The following is a 20195-nucleotide window of genomic DNA, read 5'->3' as shown; positions in this document are numbered from 1 at the left end:
CCGCTAGGTGGCACTGGGACACAACTGGGCACCAGTAGGACACCTCTGGGTGGCACTGGGACACCGCTGAGAGGTGCTGGGATGCTACTGTGAAGCACTGAGACACCGCTGGGTGGCACCGGGGGCCACTGGGACACTTGGGAAAGCGCTGGGACGGCACTGGGAGCACTGGGACACCACTGGCACAATGGATATCACTGGGAGCGCTGGGACAGCTCCAGTACAGCACTGGGAGCACTGGGACAGCACTGGCACGGTGGATTTCGCTGGGAGCACAGGGATCAGAGGGCCAGCTCTGGGATATGTCTGTGATATCTCTGGAAGCACTAGGATATCTCTGGGATCTCTCACGGGGATCTCTCACGGGGATATCTCACTGGGATCTCACCGGGATATCTCACCGGGATATCTCACCGGGATATTTCACTGGGATATCTCTGGGATATCTCACTGGGATATCACTGGGAGCCCTGGGACGGCCCCGCTCTCCCCGCGCTGCAGTTCCCGCCGTGGCCGCTCGGTGTCGCTGTGTCCCGGAGCGCTCCCCGTTGCCAGGCGACGGCGGCGGCGCCCGCGCAGGCGCAGTGAGCAGCACCGCCCCCGCCATGGCCGAGGCCGCCATGGCCGCGCAGGTGCCCCCGGACGAGGACGGGGACGAATGTCTGCCGCAGTACCGGCACCTGCTCAGCCCCGACCTGCTCCAGTGAGTGCCGGTGCTCCGGGGCCCGCGAGAGCCGCCTCCCCGGGGCCCGGCTCTCACCGTGCCTCTGTCCCACAGGGGCCAGGTGGCCTTCATCACCGGCGGCGGCTCCGGCATCGGCTTCCGCATCGCCGAGATCTTCATGAGGTGCGGGAGCCCCTGCCCTGGCACCGGCCCCTCCTTCCCTTCTTCTTTCCCCTGCTCCCTTCTTCTCTTCCCCACTTTTCCCTTCTTTCCCCTCACTTTCCTCCTCTTCACCCTCTTCTCTTCTCTCTCCCCCGTCCCATCCCTTTCCCCGGGATGTGCAGCCGAGGCCGGCAGAGCCCTCGGGGAGGCTCCGGGCACCGGGCCCTGCCTGTCCCCGTCCCGCGGGCCTGGAGCAGCAGCGATTCCTGCAGGGAGCCCCGAGCTGATCCCGGGGTGCCGCTGGGGAGCCCGGCCCGTCTCACCTGCCCCTTCCCCGCAGGCACGGCTGCCGCACCGTCATTGCCAGCAGGAACCTGCAGCGGGTGGCCGAGGTGAGTGCGGGCTCACCTGCGAGCCCCGACATCCTTCTGCTCTCTGCCTGTGGAGCCAGGAACCCTGGGAACAGTGCAGTAGGAGGAATGGCTTCCCAGTGCTTTCTATTGCTTCCCAATGGCTCCTTGTGGCTCCCAGTGCTTCCCATTGCTTCCCAGTGCCTCCCAGTGCCTTCCAGTGCTTCCCAGCCTGCAAGCCCCGGACACTCCAGCAGTGTGGGTGTGGGTTTGGGGCAGCACCCACCCCATCTACAGCACAGCTCTTTTAACCTGGAACCTGCTTTGTGAGGGCTACTCCATGATCATGATGGCTTTTTGTAGGGGAGAGAGGCAGAAATGAGCTGTGGGGGAGGTTTGTCAGCAGGGCAGAGCCCAGGGTTGGACTGAAAGCTCAGTGTGGAGTAAGAGCAGATGCCAGGGGCTGTGTGGTTTGTGGGTTGCACAGGTGTCCTGTGTTTTGGGGCAGAGGGGACAGTGCAGGTGTGATTGGCTGTCATTTCCCACCCCCTCATGCTCATGTGCCAGAAGAAGCTGGCTCAGCAGGTTTTTAATCCTCAGAGGCCAGAGTCTTCTGAGGCCACAGAATCTGCAGTCCAGGACTCCAGCTGCTTGTGCAACTGTGTGTTGTTGGGGTTCAGGACCTCTCACAGAGCCCAAAACAGAAGTTGGAGCAGCTCTGGGTATTGTGTGGTGTTGCTGCTGAGCTTAGGTGTGTCCCCTGTGCTTAATTTGCTGGGGAAAATCTTACTCTTAATGAGCCACAGGGGTGGCACGTGACAAACCCTGAGCTGCAGAGCTGCTCTGTTTCACAGCCTGACACCTGGCTGCTCTGTCCTTGCCCTTTTGCCCACTGCCTCTTTGGATTTAAAGGGCAATTATGCCTGGGCTCATGCCAAAAAAAGCCTTGCTGGGGTCCAACCTTTGTCCTTGCCCTGCAGAGAGGTTGCCTGGGCTGTGCTGATCCATGGCAGCCCACGCAGGTACCTGGGCTCAGCCTGCCCAGTGTGCTGGGTTACACCATACTTTCCCTGGCTTTCCCTGGCTACCCCAGGGCTAGCAGGCTGCAGCCAGGCTCTCTCAGGTGTCTTTTTGTCCTTTCAGGCCTCGAAGAAGCTGGTGGCAGCCACAGGGCAGCAGTGCCTGCCCCTGTGCATGGACGTGCGGCAGCCGCAGACCATCGCGGCCGCGGTGGATGCGGCGCTGCAGGAGTTCCAGAGGATTGACATCCTCATCAATGGTGAGGCTGCACAGGGCACTGCTTTGGCAGCAGTTTGGGCTCTCTGATGCCATGATGGAATGTGCTTCCCCAAAACTCTGCCCTGCCTGAGGGGTTTGGCTCATGTAGTCCATCAGCAGAGTGCTGGTGCAGCCCCAGAGGATGGGAAAGGAACTCTTGGACTAAGTCCAGAGGCCATGGGGATGCTCTGGAGCCCCTCTGCACTATCCCTCCTACTGCACTGTTCCCAGGGCTCCCAGCTGTCTGGGCTCACTGCTGGGCAGGGTGTTTTCCTGGGGGCTCAGGGGAAGCAGAGATCTGTGTGTGGTGCGTGGCCATCCCTGTTTGTCTGGGTGTGGATCATCCCTGTTCCCCTCGTGCTGGCTGTGCTGCTGGGCACACAGAGCCCCAGTTTATCCCTCAGCAGGGCTGTCTCCATGCATGCAGACATTGTCCCTCACCCTCCCTGTCCCAGAAGGGCCCTGACACCTGTCCCAGCCCTGACTGTGTGTCCCTGTGGTTCAGGTGCTGCAGGGAACTTCCTGTGCCCAGCCAGTGCCCTGTCCTTCAACGCCTTCAAGACAGTGATTGACATCGACACCCTGGGCACCTTCAACACCTCCAAGGTGCTGTTTGAGAAATATTTCCGGGTAAGTGGCAGAGGGGGCTCTGAGGAGAGGCTCTGGTAGGCAGGGGTAGTGTCAAACCCCACTGTGCTCCTGGGGAAATCAGGGAAGTGCAAGGACCCGGAGCCTCCCTGCACAGATCCACTCTGTTCCCTTCCAGGGATCCCAGCCCTGAGCGGAGGCTCCTCCTGTCATTTGCCCCGAGGCTTTGTGCTGTTGCAGCACCTTTCCATGCTCTGCCACCTGGAGGAGCTGATCTCCTGCTGCCTTTCCAGCTTTGCCATTTTCCCTTGGCCTTTCCTTCTACCCTGCGTGTCCCACCTCTCCTGCTGGCTGCCCCACCCCTGAGATTCATCAGAGCTGCCCCAGTGATGGCTTGGCAGTGCCTATGGGTGACTGTCCCTCCAAGCCCAGCTCTCCTGTCCCTCAGAGCCCTCTGTGAGCCTTTGTGCTGCTCCCTGCCTCACTCACATCTCCTTTTCTTCCCCAGGACCACGGCGGGGTCATCGTTAACATCACGGCCACCCTGAGCTACCGAGGGCAGGCCCTGCAGGTGCACGCTGGGGCTGCCAAGGCTGCCATAGGTACCTGCACACACCCTGCTGGGGCTCTGAGCCACAAAAGAAGCCACTCCTTCCTAAATACTGGCATGGAAGATACTGTGATGGTGCTCACAGGGGTCCCAGGATGAGGGAAGAGATGAGGATCTCACTCCATGTTTCAGAAGGCTTGATTTATTATGTTATAATATATATTACATTAACACTATACTAAAAGAATAGAAGAAAAGGATTTCCTCAGAAGGCTGGCTAAGAATAGAATAGGAAGGAATGATAACAAAGGCTTGTGGCTTGGACAGAGAGCCCAAGCCAGCTAAGCTATGATTGGCCATTAATTAGAAACATCTAACATGGGCCAATCACAGATGCACCTGTTGCATTCCACAGCAGCAGATAACCATTGTTTACATTTTGTTCCTGAGGCCTCTCAGCTTCTCAGGAGGAAAAAACTCTAAGGAAAGGATTTTCCATAAAAGATGTCTGTGACAAGATACCTTGGGGAGGGGCAATGGGGGTGAATTGGTGTGGCTGCTGCATGCCTGGGTTTGGGATGAGGCTCTTCTCCCCTCCAGGGCCCTTTGCTCTCAGCCAGACTGTTCTGTGGCATTTTTCTCCCTCCCAAGAAGTTTCTGGCGTGGCTGTGCTCCCTGTTTCTCAGTGCTGTTGCAATCCCTCCCCAGATGCCATGACCCGTCACCTTGCCGTGGAGTGGGGACCCAACAACATCCGTGTGAACAGCCTGGCCCCCGGCCCCATCACGGGCACCGAGGGCTTCCGACGCCTGGGTGAGGCAGCCTGGGCTCCCAGCCCTGCCCTGGCACTGCCCTGGCACTGCCCTGCCGGGAGGGGACTGGGGGTGGGACTGGGAGGGACCCCCAGTGCCACACAGCTCGTGGGGATTGCTGCTGTGCTGTGCCTTGGCTGGCACAGCTCTGTGGGAACAGCCCTTCCCACACCCCTGGTACCTCCCAGGGCACTGCTTTGGCAGCAGTTTGGGCTCCCTGATGCCATGATGGAATGTGCTCCCCCAAAACTCTGCCTGCCTGAGGGGTTGGCTGTTATAGCCCATCAGCAGAGTGCTGGTGCAGCCCCAGAGGATGGGAAAGACCTGGAGCTCTTAGAGGGGTCCAGAGGCGATGGAGATGTTCCAAGGGTTAGAGCTGCTCTGCTCTGGAGCCATGGAGAACTCAGAATCTCTTCCACAGCCTAAAGGGGCTCCAGGAGAGCTGGAGAGGGACTGGGGACAAGGCATAGAGGGACAGGACACAGGGAATGGCTCCCACTGCCAGAGGGCAGGGCTGGATGGGATATTGGGAATGAGGAATTGTTCCCTGTGAGGGTGGGCAGGCCCTGGCACAGGGTGCCCAGAGCAGCTGTGGCTGCCCCTGGATCCCTGGCAGTGCCCAAGGCCAGGCTGGGCAGGGCTGGGAGCAGCCTGGGACAGTGGGAGGTGTCCCTGCCATGGCAAGGGAGGAGGAGAAGGAGAGATCCCTCCCAACCCCAACCATTCCATGGTTCTAAAGCTTTCTGAGGTCCTTGAGCTCTCTGGGTCAGTACAAAATCCCTGCTGGGCTTGGTGATTTATTTAAACTTTCCTCATTTAAATCTTCCCGGGTTTTTATCCCAGGGCTGTGACAGGATCTCACCCAGTTCCCTGGAGCACTCAGCCATCCCCACGGGCAGTGCTGCAGTGCCTGGCCAGCCATGGTGATGGACAGTCCTCTCATGGTCCAAACTGACTCTTTCCTGCTTCTTTTAGGTGGGAAATTTGCAGAGAAGTCCAACCAGTTGTCGGCGATCCCGCTGCAGCGCGCGGGGAACAAGACGGAGATCGCGCACAGCGCGCTGTACCTGGCCAGCCCCCTCTCGTCCTACGTCACCGGCACCACCCTGGTCGTGGACGGGGGCAGCTGGCTCACCTCCCCCAACAGCTTCTCTGCCTTGCTGGGTATTGCCTCCTCCTCTGCTAAACTCTAGGTGACTGCATTTCCCCCTCGTGGGATTGGAGCAGGGCTCCTCAGGGAATCCCTGCTGTTCCCTGGGGCACAGGGGCTGTGAGGAGAGGCTGAGGGAGCTGGGAAGGGGCTCAGCCTGGAGAGAAGGAGGCTCAGGGGGGACCTTGTGGCTCTGCACAGCTCCTGACAGGAGGGGACAGCTGAGTGGTTTGGGCTCTGATCCCAGGGAACAGGGACAGGACAGAGGGAACAGCCTCAAGCTGTGCCAGGGGAGGTGTAGGTTGGGTATTAAGAGAAAATTTCTTCATGGAAGGGGTGGACAGGTGATGTAATGGTCTCCTTGAGCCAGGTCTTATAGGCTCTTGGAGATTTATATCACACCTGAGATAGCTCAGCCACCTCAGATGGCATAAAATCAGCAGGATGGCTTCTGTGGTAGTGTCAGAAACAGAAAAGTTTTAATAAAAGGCAAAATAACAAAACTCTTTACAGAAAATCTAAGCCAGGTGCAAGAGGTCCTTGCCCCTGGTAAAACACCTCACAAAAGCCATTAGTTCTTTTGTTCTTTTCTTTTTCTAGTAAATTGCTCAGGTTGGACTTTTTGACTCCTGTCCAATTGGCTGTCCTTAAGTTTGAGGTGAAGTCCCCAAGTCCTATGAGGTGTCTTTACCCAATCAAGGAGAGAAACTTCTGGGCTTTTTTTCTTTTTTAAATTTGTCACTCGGTCAACAGGGGGCACATTCCTACAGTCAGGCAGTGGCACAGCTGCCCAGGGCAGTGGGAGAGTCCTCATCCCTGGGGGGATTTAAAAACCGTGTGGATGTGGCACTTGGGGACATGTTTTAGTGGTGGCCTTGGCAGTGCTGGGGGAACAGTTGGATTTAATGGTCTTAGAGGGCTTTTCCAACTTAAATGATGATTCTTAACCACGATTCTCCTGGGGCACGGCTCCTGCAGCAGTGGGTACAGTGTCCTCATGGCCAGTCCTTTGGATGAGCAGAACCTGCTGGATTTTCCCTTTGAGCCTGGCTTGTGATGTGGTGTCTTGTGGACACTTGTCCAGACACCTCTGAGATTCCCCCAGAGGAACCTGATGCCCATTTTCTGTGCCCCAGCAACAAGATTGAGCACAAAGAGTCCCCCAGAGCCTCTTCCTTGCATGGATTCCTGCAGCCTGGCAGGGAAGGGGTGTCCTGCCTTCCTCCTGGGAGCCTCCCCGAGCTGGCAGGCCCCAGCAGGGCTCTGTCCCCACCTCCACCCTCTCTTGCAGATGTCTGGGCTGCAGGAGCAAACCAACCCCACTGATGGACAGCCTGGGACTGACCGACGGACAGACGTGACCTGGGACACCATGTGGGGACATCTCCGGAGCCACTGCTGACACCACAGCCTCTGGTGACACTGCCAGTCCTGTGTCTGCCTGGGGGACACAGCTCTGGGGTGCTGGGTGGGGACCAAGCCCACCCTGTGCCATTGCTGCCCTCTGAGCTGCTGTGGCTGTGGGTGCAGCTTGGAGGGCTCAGATGGTCCCTGGCCCTTTGTGGCTCCCTCCAAGCTGCTCCTGTGGCCTTTGCCAAGCCCCAGGCAGTGCCACCCATGGGTACCCATCCTCTTCCTCCTCTGTCTTAGCCTGAGCAGCAGCAGCAGCAGCTCCTTTTTGGGAGGGGGAGCAGCTCAGCCCACCTGGGGTCGGGGTCACCCAGCGTGGGGGGCTCAGCTCTGCTTTGGCAACTCTTGGGAGGGGAAACCCTGGCAGGGGGAGGTGGCTGTGTCCCCTGAGGGGTCCTGGCTGGGACAGTGGTCCTGGGATGCAGCTGGGGTGCCCCTCTCCCGGGAGCAGAGGTGGTGTGAGGGCAGATTCCCCAGGCCCAGCTCTGCACTGTGTCCAGTGGTCTGTCCACAGCCATCTGTCTGTCACACTGTGTCCTGCAGACACTCAGGCTGAGGCCAAGCAAAGGGCTAGAGCTGGAATGCAATCCTTTCCTCCTGCTGGGCTGCAGGATGGCACTGCTGGAGCCAGCCCTGTCCCTGCTGCCCTGGGGGCACACACTGCTCGTGTGCACCCTCCTGCTGCTGCTGGTAGATTTTAGGCTCACCCTGGATTCAATGAAGCTTTCTCCCACTTAATTGTATTTCCTACTTGATTGTAGACTCGCCAGGTTTTACTTCTTCCTCCAGGCCACAAATAAAGAACTTGCCTCCTGGAGCTGTGATGCCTCTCTCTGCTGCACGAGCACCAGTGCCCTGCCCAGCTCACTGCTCCAAACTGGGCACTAAGGGAGGGGAAGAGCCACTGCTCCCTCTGCCAGGGCCCTGGGTGGCTCCAGTCCTGGGCTCTGTGGTGCCCAAGGCTCCAGGCCAGGGGCTTGGGGACCTGCCAGCTGCTCAGCCCCTGCTCTGGGAAGGGGGTTCCAGCAGCAGAGGGAGGTGCTGAGGGCTTTGGTGAGAGGCTCAGCCCTTCAGGGGGATGGGGATGCAGTGCTTGGGCTGGGATCTTCGTGCATTCTTTGCCTGGGCTCTTGGGATTTGGCTCTGGCTGCAGTATTGCTGGATCCCAGGATGTGTTTTCTCCTGGAGAAGGTGCTTGTGTGGTGTGTGCTGGCTCTCCTGCCCAGCTGCAGCCTCATCTCTGGCCTGCAGCCCTGCTCTGGGAGGCTCCATGGATTTCACTGTTCCACCATCACCGGGTGACTTGGGCACTCAGAGCTGTCCTGGCCGCCCCAGGAGGAGGGAGCTGAGTTTGGCCACGTGTCCCCAGGGCAAGGACAGAGCTCTGGGCCCAGCCTGGAGCTGCAGGAACCCATGCAGGGCTGCAGAGCTGCCTCACAGCATCAGCTGTCACCTCCAGCCCTGCAGGGACCTCCTTCCCTGCCAGCCCCATGCAGGGCTGTCACCTCCAGCCCTGTCCTGGGACCTCCTTCCCTGCCAGCCCCATGCAGGGCTGTCACCTCCAGCCCTGCAGGCACCTTCAGCCCCATCCACACAGGAACCCACAGCCTGAGCTGTCTGGAAACTGGGAATGGTATTGTCCAGGGGATTTTGCAGGGGATGCCTGAGGCTTCCCCCCCGTGGGACAGAGCCAGGAGCCCCTTCCTGCCCTGCTCACCTTTAGGAATGGCTGTGCTGAGGAAGAGGATTTGGAGTGGAGGTTTCCATCCTTCCAGCACTGGGCTGAAGGACAGGGGTGACATCCTCCCTGAGGATGCTGCTGAGCTCTGGCTCTCAGGGCTGGGTGTGCTCAGGGACACATGGTGGCCCAACCAGGCTGCTCCTGAGATGTCACACACAGCCGTGGCCTGGGCAGGGTCACTGGGGCCAGGGATGCTCTTGCTCATCAAATTTGCTGCTAATTATACCCAGGGGCTGTAATTCCACCTGCTGGGCCAGCTCAGGGCTGTGTTAGCAGGGTCCATCCCGGTGCTCCTGCAGAAACTGCAGCTGCCCGGAGCCTGCAGGCTGTGAGCCCTAAGCAAGGGTGTTAATTAATTAATTAATTAACCCATTGAGGGTCCCAGGGGTGTCCCGGGGCTCAGTTCCCCCCTGGAGCAGCTCAGGCATTCCAGGCACACAGTGCTGCCCCACTGGGGTTGGGGGTCCTGGAGCACCGCTCATCTCCCCGGGGGGATTTGGGGCTCACACCTGGAGCAGCTGGGCAGTCCTGTTGCACGGTTCCCTCACAGGGGTTTGGGGTCCCAGAGCAGGGTTTGGTTTTGGGGTTCTGGAGCGCGGTTTGGTATCCTGGAGTGCAGCTTGGGTTTGGGGTCCCAGAGCACAGTTTGGGTTTGGGGTCCCAGAGCATGATTTGGGGTCCTGGAGCACGGTTTGGGTTTGGGGTTGGGGTCACGGAGCATGGTTTGGTTTAGGGTCCTGGAGCACGGGTTGGGGTTCCAGAGCGTGGTTTGGGGTCCCAGAGCACGGTTTGGGTTTGGGGTCCCTGAGCACGGTTTGGGGTCCCAAAGCACAGTTCGGGGTCCTGGAGCACAGTTTAGGTTTGGGGTCCCGGAACGCGGTTTGTGTTTGGGCCCTGGAGCACGGTTTGGGGTCCCGGAGCACAGTTTGAGTTTGAGGTTTGGGGTCCCAGAGCATGGTTTGGGTTTAGGGTCCCGGAGCACGGTTTCCCAGCCGGGGGATTTGGGGTCCCCATTCACGCTGCCCCCCGGTCCCACGTGCTCGCGCTCCCCTGGCCCCGCCCCTCTCCGCCGGCCCCGCCCCCGCCGCGCGCGAGCCGGGCAGGGGGCGTGGTCTCGGCACGGGCTCGCGCCGCGGAGGGGCGGGGCCAACCGGACCGGCAGGCGAGTGACGTCACCGCCCCGGCTACTGCGGCGGCGGCCGGGCTGGAGCTGCCGCTTGTCCGCGTGCGGCCCCGGAGCGGCGGCGAGGGCGGGCGGGCCGCGGGGCTGTTCCTCGGTGCCGCCGCCGCCTCCCTTAATCTCCGGTCCCGGGCAGGACCCGCGGCCCCGGCGCTCGGAGCCGCCGCTCCCCGAGCAGGGCGGGACCGGCGGGGCCGCCCCCGGTGTCGGCGGGCGGGGCCGGCGTTCCTCGCACAAAGCCGTGAGTGCCGCGGAGACCGCACCGGTACCGGCACCGCCCCGATGTGAGCGGGGCATGGCCGCGGGGCATGGCCCGGGGCGGGCGGCGGCGGGCGCGGAGCGCCGGCGGTGAAGATGGAGCCGCGTCCGCCTGGGACCGAGCCCCCGCTGCCCCGGGGGCCGGGACCAGGGCCCGAGCCAGAGCTGGAACCGGAGCCGGAGTTGGAACCAGGACCGGAGCTGGAACCGGAACCGGAGCCGGAGTTGGAACCAGGACCGGAGCTGAACCTGGAACCGGAGCTGGAACCAGAACCGGGGCCAGTGCTGGACCTAGAACCCGAGCTGGACCTGGAACCGGAGCCGGACCTGGACTTGCAACGGGAACCGGAGCCGGCGCTGGGACCAGAACCGGAGCCAGAGCTGGACCTGTACCCGGAGCTGGAGCCGGAACAGGAGGAGGCAGATCTGAGCCCGGAGCCCGAGCTGGACCTGGAGCCGGAGCTGGAACAGGAGGCAGAGCTGGGCCCGGAGCTGGATCTGGACCTCTGGGCCCTTGATGCCGCCGCTGCCGGCGCGGAGCCGCCGCCCTGGTGCCCGGGGCAGGCCGGGGACAGCCCGGGCCCGGAGGGCTCCGCCGAGCCCCCGCCCGAGGAGGAGCCGCGCCTCCGGCCGGTCTTCGACGCCCTGGACCGCGACGGCGATGGCTTCGTGCGTGTGGAGGAGTTCGTGCAGTTCGCCACGGCCTACGGCGCCGAGCAGGTGAGCACCGGGCACCTGTCCACCGTGGGCACCGGGGGGCGGCACCGCTTGGTTCCCGCCGGCCCCACCGCCCCGGGGTGAGGGTGATGGTGATGGTGGCTTCTGTCCGAGCTGCGGCCCTTGCAGAGCTCAGCGTCCCCAAGGACAGCGCTGGCATCGCCCCGGTGAAGGGCACGCCGGCCCGAGCGGCCCCCGCTGCGCCCGGGAGGAGCCGGAGCCGCCGGGAGCCCGCGGCTCTTTGTTCTCCATCGCTGCCGCCCCGGGGCTTGCCTGGGCACGGGCACATCCCGGGGCTGCTCCGTGCCGCCCTTGCTGACCGTGATCACCCCACAACGGGAGCATCCCTGCCCTGGCAGCGCCTTGGAGCGAGGGGATCCTTCAGGGCCTCTCCAGCCCAGGCCATTCCCTGACTCCCTGCTCGCTTGTCGGGCTCTGACAGCCTCAATGTGCATTTTCCCTTTTCTGCTGCCCTGTGCCCTGGCCAGCCGCTGTTCCCCTGCCGCAGATCACAGCGATGTAATCTGAAGCTGCCTGGGCTGACCCAAAATGGAGCAAGCTCCGGCAGCGCTCACCAGGGCACGGAGATGGATCTGTTGGTGTTTCGTGCATTGGCCTGGGCTGGCATCGCTACCAGGAAAAGACGATTTATTTTTTTTAAGGAATGCAGGTATTGCTGTGAAGTTTCCCTGTGCCTGCCCAGGTCTGCTCTCGTTCTCCATCCCTGGCTGCTGCGCGGGTATTTAAGTGCCATGACAAAGCAAATCATGTGTGAAGGAGGCTTTCGGTGGAGGAGGGCTTTTTATCCCTGTCCTCCTGCTAGAAACACCTCTCAAAGATAAAACAAAGGCGTTTATTTCAGAAAAACAGCCCTGCAGAGTGGAGGCAGGGAACTTCTTTGTGTTGCTGAGGGGGCACTGTGTGCGCTGGGGGTCTGAAGGTGTGAGCTCAGGTATCTCTACCTGTGCCAGTAGAGAGGTTTTATTCCTAAATCCTCTCTTCTGCCCTGTCCTGCCAGGCTCCCTGTGCCATCACCATGTCCCACTGCTGTCCCCAGCCGAGGAGGCAGCAGCAGACAGTCCATGGAGGCTCCTGCACACGGTGCCACCTCCCCGGGGACTGTGTGCCTTCGTGTCTCTTGGCAGGAGCAGCCCAAGGACGTGGGAAATGGGGACAGGAGGTGGCAGGGACGTTGCAGGTGGCTCTGGGGATGCAGCTCAGCCCAGCAGTGCCCGGTGCCAGCGTGGGGATGGGGCCAGAGCTCCAGAGGGGTCTCACTGAGCTGGGAAAACACCTCAGAGCATGGCCTAGGAGGGGCTGTGTGCTGCTAAGGTCACCCCAAAGCTCATGGGGTGTCCCCAGAGGGTTTGTGCCATTGGATGGTGTCTGTCCACATGGATCTGGCTGGGAAGGGGCTCTCTGCAGCTCCCTGTTCCTCCTGCTGAGCACAGCCTGTGCTGCCCTAAATGATGCTTTGCAAAGCCACTTCTCTTCAGCAGGAGGCTGGCACGGGCAGCTCCTGGCACAGCTGGGCCTGGGCACCTTGGGGACGTTGGTGTGGCAGTGCCTGGGCACTCCAGGGGAATGGCACAGGAGGAAAGGGGATGCCTGTGTGTGCAGGAGGTCACACTTGGTGTGAATCTGCAGCTTGGAAAGGACCAGGGCACGCTGAGGGAGGAGGAGAAGGGGTTGGTGATTGTGTCTGTAAGCTCCCAGCAGATCAAATTTGTCCCTCTGTGATTACCCAGGCAGGCATCACACCCTGACCCCTCTCTCACAGCACCCCAGGCATGGTTGTGGCACAACCTTTATTTACACCTTCAGGGTCCCTTTTAGTCCCACAAGAATCACTGAGTCCAGTTCCTGAGCCTGCACAGACCCCCAAAAACCCACCCTGGGCATCCCTGTCCGAGCACTCCTGGAGCTCTGGCAGCCCCGGGGCTGTGCCCATTCCCTGGGGAGCCTGGGCAGTGCCAGCACCCTCTGGGGATGAACCTTTCCTGATCTCCACCCTGAGCCCCCTGATGTGTGGAGTAATAAAGGGAGGAGCTCTGGAGGAGTTCCTTGACCTATTTTTTGTGAAGCCGCTGAACTTGGGCCCAGAGTGGGGCTTGTGGAAAATGGAGATCCAGCTCAGGTGGGAGTTAAAGGGCAGGAACATCCCCAGTGGGTAAAACAGTGCTCAGGGGATTAAATGAGACCCTGAAGGTGTAAATTAAGCTTGTGCCACAACCATGACTTGAGAGGGGTCGGGGTGTGGTGGCTGCCTGGCTAATCCCAGAGAATTGTTCATGAGAAACAAATTCCAGCCCCTTGCTGGAGGTGCCTCCTTCCCTTTCCCCTGCCCTCCTGCCTGCTGCCCACAGGGCTGGAACAAATGGCTAAACTGGAGCAGGACCAGCAGCTGATTCCCGAGGCTGGGGAGGGCTGCAGGAGGGGCTGTGTGTGTGTGTGTACCCACATGGATGAGGAGCTGGAGAGCAGCAAGTGTTGTCTTTAGCGCTCAGTCAAACACCAGAGGCATTCACGGGCTGCTGAGTGAGCACTGTCAGCTCGTTTGGCTGCAACAATTATTAGCTAAATGTCAAAGGGAAGGCACCAGCTGGCGTTTATTCCATAATAAACGTGGGATTGGGGGTTTCTGCTCGGGTGAATTGGGTGGCTTTCTCTCCACGGGGATCAAAAATGGGATTGGGATGGGGTTTTGCTTAAGCAGCTCAGGGTGTTGGAGGGCTCTGTGGGAGAGCTCTGTGGCCGTGCTGCTGGCATGGGGAAGAGATCAGGGCAGAGATAAAGGCAGTTTGTTTTGATCTGCAGAGATAACAGCTGATAGGGATTGAGCTCTTGGCAGTACATTCATCTCCCAAGGGTGATGGGAGGGTGGTGTGGGGGTGACACCTGAGCCAAGGGAAGGGACAGCCTTGGGATGTCCAGAGCCCACCTTGAGCAGGGAAGGGACAGCCTGGGGATGGTTCCCCCACAGCCTCTCACAGGAGGGTGTGTGTCCAACACAGATTTGCTCCCATGGACCCCTGATATGCTCCGTGGATTCACAAACAAGAAGGGTCTTAAGGATAACTTAACTTTCCTTGAGAACCACTTGATTTTTCATCCAAACCTCCTGGACTGCTCCCAAACCACCTGGGAGGCAGCAGCCAGGGGTGCTGTGTTGTTATTGTCTCCTTCCTCCCCTTTTTCCCTACATTTCTTTGGGATCTGCTGCTCCCTGGAGCCACTGGCTGGGACAGAAGGATGGAGTGAGATTGGCTTAAACAGCGAGCAGGGAGCTGGGGACACACTTGATGTCACTTTTGTGTCACCTTGCAAAGCAGGAGGGGTTGTGTCCTGCACTTCTGGGGGTTGCACAGAACCTAAAACCATTGTGCAACCACTTTTGGTTTAAATTTTTATCCCAAAATTAAATTTTCCTGTAGCCCTGCATTGTGTTTGGCTGGCTGGGGTGACAGAGCCCAAGGCTCTTCTGCCTGGATTCATTTCCAGCAGGCTCAGAGGAGAATGGATTGTTTGTGAGGCTGAGGACAAGCGTCCTGCTGGCACCTTGGGTTGTTTTTCCTTTTCTGTTCTGATCTAACAGACAATTGGAGAAGGAAAAGCCTCTTGCACCACATGATCTCACTGCCTTGGCTCAATTAAGAGAAATCCCAGAGTTTGTCTCACTCACTTCCAGAGGCTCCTGTTCCAAGGGATCTTCAGCTGTGGATTTTTTTCCCCTCTGGACGATCAGTTTGAGCTTCATTCCAGTGTGATTTATTCTGCTTTCTTTAACATTTCCATCCCTCAACACCTGTCCTGCCACCACATCAGCTGAGTTCCCCATATTCAGCTTTTAACTTTCCCTCTGGGGATGGTTCCTGAGGGCTTTTATCAGGTTTTTTTGTACTTTTCTCAGCCTTTTGGAATGGGGTGCCCAGCCTGAGCTGAGAGCTGCAGAACAAATCCCATTTTGGGGCTGGCAGGGATCACTCCAGCCAGCAGCTGTGAAGAATCCTGCACTTGGTTTTTATTTTTGAATAAAACAATCTGAAAAGCTGGCAGTTATTTCCTGTAATGAAGTCTGGACAGTGTCAAACTGCAGCTTTTTAGAGGTTCCTCCTGTGGTGATGCCACTGCTGTTCCTGCTCCCCTCTGATGGATCCCTTGGGAATTGGGTGCTGCATCCAGGGCCCCTCCTTCCATCTCCCTGCCCTTGCTGACCTGGCAGCTGATTTGGGATCTCCTCCCTCATCCCCTTGGTTTTCTCCCACTTCCCTGTGAAATATAATGATCTGTCACAAGGAAACCCCTTTTTTGTTTTTTATTTTTCCATTTTCTCATGGTTCTTATCCAGTTTGAGCAGAGGAAATGCTGCTTTTATGAAGAGATTTCTAAAATTACCTCTCATGCTTTCACAGGCCAGTGAGGCTTTAATTGCCTCCAACTGTGCTGCTGCTGCTGCTGCACCTTCCAGAGGCTTTAATTGCTGTTTAACTGCATGGAATACCCTGGCCTGGAAGGAGAAGCATTCCAGCTCCTGGGATTTGGTCCCTGCTGTGGGATGGCACTGGGGATGCTCTGGCTGTGCAGGAGGTGCCTGTGGACACCCTTGTGTGCTTTGGAACAGCAACAAATCTGCAATGTTTTGCTTGCTTTGAGCAAGGGCCCAGTTTTTTCCCCTCCCCAAAGAAAATCATGGCAGGGAATTTGTGGGTTTTGGGAGATTGGGTGGGAGCCTTTTCCTCTCCTCCTCCCTCCTCTCCTCCCTCTTCAAAGGGCTTTTGCCACCATCAATAAATAACAGGTCTGTGTGCTCCAGGAGCTCCAAGACAGGAGTTTTTCTTTCTCCCTCAGAGAGGAAAAGGCTTCCAAGCCAACATATTTTGTGTAATTTTGGGCGAGGTGGTGGCTGCTTTGCAAATTCCATTTTCAGCTCGCTTGATTCACTTATAAATATCCCCAAAGCCTCCAAGGAGGAGATGATTCCTGTGCTGCTCCTGGGTTTTTTTAGCTGCTCCTGCCTGGGTTTGGCTTTGAGCTCCTGGGAGTGGTGGGGAGGGCTGGGAGCAGATCAGAGCTGGGCAGAGCTCTGGTGCTGTGTTTGTGGCTGGGATCAGATGGAGGGATGCTTATCCTGCAGGGATGGAGCCTGCAGGGCTGTGAATGCTCAAAGGCTGGGTTTGTCTCTGTGGGCTGGCAGGAGGGTGCTGCTGGTAATTTTATCCCAGCTCCCAGTTTATTAAATCAACCTTTTCATTCTGCCTGGCTCCTGCAGGTTGAGAGTGCAGTGAATGTGGATTTTTGGGAGAGGGACTTGGGGACAAGGGATGGAGGGACAGGACACAGGGAATGGCTCCCACTGCCAGAGGGCAGGGCTGGATGGGATATTGGGAATGAGGAATTGTTCCCTGTGAGGGTGGGCAGGCCCTGGCACAGGGTGCCCAGAGCAGCTGTGGCTGCCCCTGGATCCCTGGCAGTGCCCAAGGCCAGGCTGGGCAGGGCTGGGAGCAGCCTGGGACAGTGGGAGGTGTCCCTGCCATGGCATGGATGTGGAACTGGATGGGATTTAGGGTCTCTTCCAACCCCAACCATGCTGTGATTTGTTTTGATCAAGGTTGGTTGTGTTCCTCTGGAATTTGGGTTCATTCCTGCAAGTAAAGAAGCCCTGGTTGCCCAGGGGAAGCCTCAGCCCCCGCTGTGCAGAGCTGCCCCGTGCTGTGCCTGAGGGAGCAGCCTGGGGCTCCCAGCGTGGGCATTGCCCCAGCAGCAGCCAAGGGACCATCTGAGGGTTTTCAGGGATGGGCTGGAAAGACCTTAATCCCACCCCAGCCCATCCCACCCCACTCCCTGCCATGTCCAGGAACACCTTCCACCATCCCAGGCTGCTCCAAACCCCATCAAACCTGGCGCTGCCAGGGATCCAGGGGCAGCCACAGCTGCTCTGGGCACCCTGTGCCAGGGCCTGCCCACCCTGCCAGGGCAGAATCTCTCTGTAATATCCAATGGAAATCTCTCAGTTCCAACCCATTCCCCCTTGTCCTGTCACTGCCTGTGTGAAATTCCTTCTCCCTCTCCTTTATAACCCCCTGTAAGTACTGAGAGAAGAGAGGAGGATTCACAAGAAGGTTCCTCCCAGGAGCAGAGTATTTCCTGAGGCTGTGATTGATTAAAATTGGATTGGGGTCACCATAATTAACTGGAATATGATAGTGCACCACAAGACAGGGCTCATTTGGAGCTGCTCTTGCCCACAGAGCCCTCTCCCAAAGCATTCCCAGGCTGCTGATAGCATTATGTAACTCAGCCCAGACAATAATTGATAATCATTACCATTGCCCACAGAATTCCTCTGCACTTTATTCCTGTTTGACTTTCGTTTGCTGCTCATTGTCAGAGGAATGATCTGCTTGGAACCCAGGGGCCTTTTTTTTTTTTTTTCTTTTTCCTTAATTCCTGCCTTTGGAATTTTACAAAACAAATTATTTCCCTTTAGCCTCAGCTGCTTGGGCAGGGAGAGCTCCTGCTGGGCCACCCTCAGCATCCCCTCTGCCATGGCAGCAACGTTTTTCCTAGGAGTGGAACCTGAACAACAATGAACCAACATTGTTCCAGCTCTGTGAGTCTGCTGGCAGTGAGGCATGGCTTGCTTCTCCCTGTTCCTCATGCCTGGCTCCATCTTTCCATCATTCCTGGGTGGGTTCCTGGCCTTGGGGGAGCAGTGGGAGCCCTTCCCTCTGTGTGGTTCTGTGAGTTCAGGCACCTGTGGAGAATGGAGGTACAAAGCTGCCAGACTGGTTCTGCTGGGCTGGCACTCAGGGAGGCTCTGGGGAGCTCTGGGATCCATCTCTGCTCCATCACTGCCAGGGCCACCCCTGAAAGGCATCCCCAGTGCCACAGCCACATCTTTGTGAGCTCTTCAGGGATGGGGACCCTCCACTGCTCTGGGCAGCTGTGCCAGGGCCTGACCACCCCTTCCCATGAAGGAATTTTCCCAATATCCAAACTAAACCTCCCCTGGCCCAGCCTGAGGCTGTTTCTCCTTGTCCTGTCCCTGTTCCCTGGGGCTCCCCCAGCTGTCTCCTCCTGTCAGGAGCTGTGCAGAGCCACAAGGGCCCCCCTGAGCCTCCTTTTCTCCAGGCTGAGCCCCTTCCCAGCTCCCTCAGCCCCTCCCCAGCTCTGTTCCCTCCCCTAGACACCCTCCAGCCCCTCAATGTCCTTGTCCTTGTGAGGGTCCCACCTGGGTGATGGCTTTAGATGAGCCTGAGGGAGGTTTTGCCTCCCCAAACTACTGAAAATGAGTTTGCTGAGGATTGGGAGCCCTGTTTCCTCGCCTGGACCCCTCCATGTGTGTTTGGTCAGGAGGGCCCAGAGCTGCCCTGGGGCTGATCCCAGGCCTTGTCCCCATGTGCAGGTGCCTGTGGACACACAGAGGGACTCTGCCCTTGGGGATTTGTGCATTTTGTACCTGCAGTGCCTCTCCCACATGCCAGAAGCTTCCCCAGCTGCTCTCAGAGTGCAGTCCCTGCTCTGGGTGTGCTCTGAGCTGCTCTCCTGACAAGGTTTTTGGGACATCTGCAGTGCAGCCGGTGCTGAGCCAGCCCAGTGTGCAGGACTTGGTGCTTCCCTCACTGTCCCACATCAGGCGGAGCCCCTAAAGCTCCTCTCAGCTTTCCTTTTCCACTTTCAGATCTTTGCAGCTCTCAGTCCCCTTCCACACATGGGGTGGTGCTGGGGCTGATGCTTTAGGTCCAGGCCTGAGGCCTCCAGCAGAGGCAGGACTGCAGCCACAGGGGGAGGAACAGCAGGGATCTCCTCAGGCTGCTCAGAATCACTGGTTGTTCATATCCTCGTGTGTCTGTGCTTTGATCTTCCAGTATTTGTGTGGGAAGGGACCTTAAAGCCCACCCAGTGCCACCCCTGCCATGGCAGGGACACCTCCCACTGTCCCAGGCTGCTCCCAGCCCTGCCCAGCCTGGCCTTGGGCACTGCCAGGGATGCAGGGGCAGCCACAGCTGCTCTGGGCACCCTGTGCCAGGGCCTGCCCACCCTCACAGGGAACAATTCCCAATTCCCAATATCCCATCCAGCCCTGCCCTCTGGCAGTGGGAGCCATTCCCTGTGTCCTGTCCCTCCATCCCTTGTCCCCAGTCCCTCTGCAGCTCTCCTGGAGCCCCTTCAGGCCCTGCCAGGGGCTCTGAGGTGTCCCTGGAGCTTCTCCTCTCCAGGTGAGCACCCCCAGCTCTCCCAGCCTGGCTCCAGAGCAGAGGGGCTCCAGCCCTTGGGGCATTTCTGTGCCTTCTCTGGAATGACTCCAGCTCCATGAGCTTGTGCTGGAGGCCTTGGATGTGCTGGTGTCACATCAGAGACAGCTCCAGGCTGAAAGAGAGCTCTGTATCCACAGGGGTGTCCCAGATCACATCAGTGGTACCTGGCAGGAACCCTGTTCTGGGATCCCAAAATTCCAAGGCCAAGGAGCAGCCCTGAAGGTGCCATGGAGCCATGGCAATGCCGGCCTGGGCTCCGTGCACAGCTCACAGCTCCAGGAATGGTCTCTTCTCCCAAATTTTGGGTTCTGATGAGACTCCCGTTCCCTGTAAAGCTTTTGCTGGAGTTTGTGTGGGGCAGAGTAAGTTATTAATGGTGCTGTGGGTTGTGGGGGAGGGAGGAGGAGGGGACATGACCAAGGAGAGCCATGGGGACAATTCCTGCCAAAGTGCCACTGGTGCTGAGCTGGATGCTTGGTGCTGGCTCCATGGGGAGAGCAGCTGGAGAGCCCAAATCCCTGAGAGTGGTGGTGGATCCTGCCCTGGAACACAGCTCTGCTGGTGCCGGGGCTGGGCTGGGCTTTTCCTCCAGGGAACTGAGGATGGGACAGCCTGTCTGGGTTTGGAAAGGCTAAGGAAGGCAGGAGCCTCCCCTGAAATGGAAAATGTAAACCTTCTCCCTCTGAATTATTCTAATTTTGAAATTAAGGGGCTCTCAGCAAAGATATGGGAATAAGAATAACAGCTCTTTATTAGGGAAGAAAATAAAAATAAAATAAAGATGCAGTGATACAAAACAGCACTGCCAGAGTCAGACCATGCCCTGGCCCCTGTGTCAGGGCGGTGTCCCAGCCCCATGCCATGGGGGCTCAGCCCTCCTGCAGTGCCAGCTGTGGCTCTGCTGCAGCAGGGATCCTGCACAAGGGGGGAGTTTTCCTCTGCAGCTCCAGGGCTGCTGCAGATGGGCCTGGGCTCCCTCTGGCCATGCAGGGCAGCAGAAAGCTGCTCCTCTGGCAATGCAGGGGGCAGAGGCTGCTGTGCTGTGCCAGGCCCAGATTGGATCCAGGCAGGAATGCT

At 58.7% G+C, this 20195-nt stretch overlaps 2 protein-coding genes across 3 annotated transcripts in view; both read left to right on the top strand.

Annotated features, from left to right (window-relative positions):
• The first annotated feature begins 596 nt into the window (after positions 1-596).
• DECR2 (2,4-dienoyl-CoA reductase 2) lies at positions 597-6936 on the top strand. 2 transcript variants are annotated; one of them, XM_054270902.1, is made up of 9 exons: positions 597-703; positions 779-847; positions 1167-1218; positions 2320-2455; positions 2960-3084; positions 3551-3644; positions 4301-4405; positions 5380-5568; positions 6846-6936. In XM_054270902.1, the coding sequence occupies exons 1-9, from the start codon at positions 606-608 to the stop codon at positions 6878-6880; spliced, it is 903 nt and encodes a 300-aa protein (XP_054126877.1). In that variant the 5' UTR covers positions 597-605; the 3' UTR covers positions 6881-6936. The 2 variants fall into 2 exon arrangements, with proteins under 2 accessions (XP_054126877.1, XP_054126878.1); XM_054270903.1 differs by having other exon boundaries at positions 5380-5597; positions 6846-6925.
• Positions 6937-10210: 3274 nt separating this feature from the next.
• Positions 10211-20195, top strand: part of CUNH16orf96 (chromosome unknown C16orf96 homolog) — an 85275-nt gene continuing 75290 nt past the window's right edge. Inside the window, exon 1 of the mRNA XM_054270884.1 lies at positions 10211-10863. Coding sequence (XP_054126859.1) covers positions 10240-10863 — 624 coding nt within the window. The 5' untranslated portion in view covers positions 10211-10239. The remainder of the gene's footprint in view (positions 10864-20195) is intronic.

The sequence above is a fragment of the Melozone crissalis genome, unplaced genomic scaffold, assembly GCF_028551555.1.
Source record: "Melozone crissalis strain CALT ecotype California unplaced genomic scaffold, PUWL_Pcris_2 ptg000012l_1, whole genome shotgun sequence".
Taxonomy (NCBI): domain Eukaryota; kingdom Metazoa; phylum Chordata; class Aves; order Passeriformes; family Passerellidae; genus Melozone; species Melozone crissalis.
This window is presented reverse-complemented; position numbering and strand designations above follow the sequence as displayed.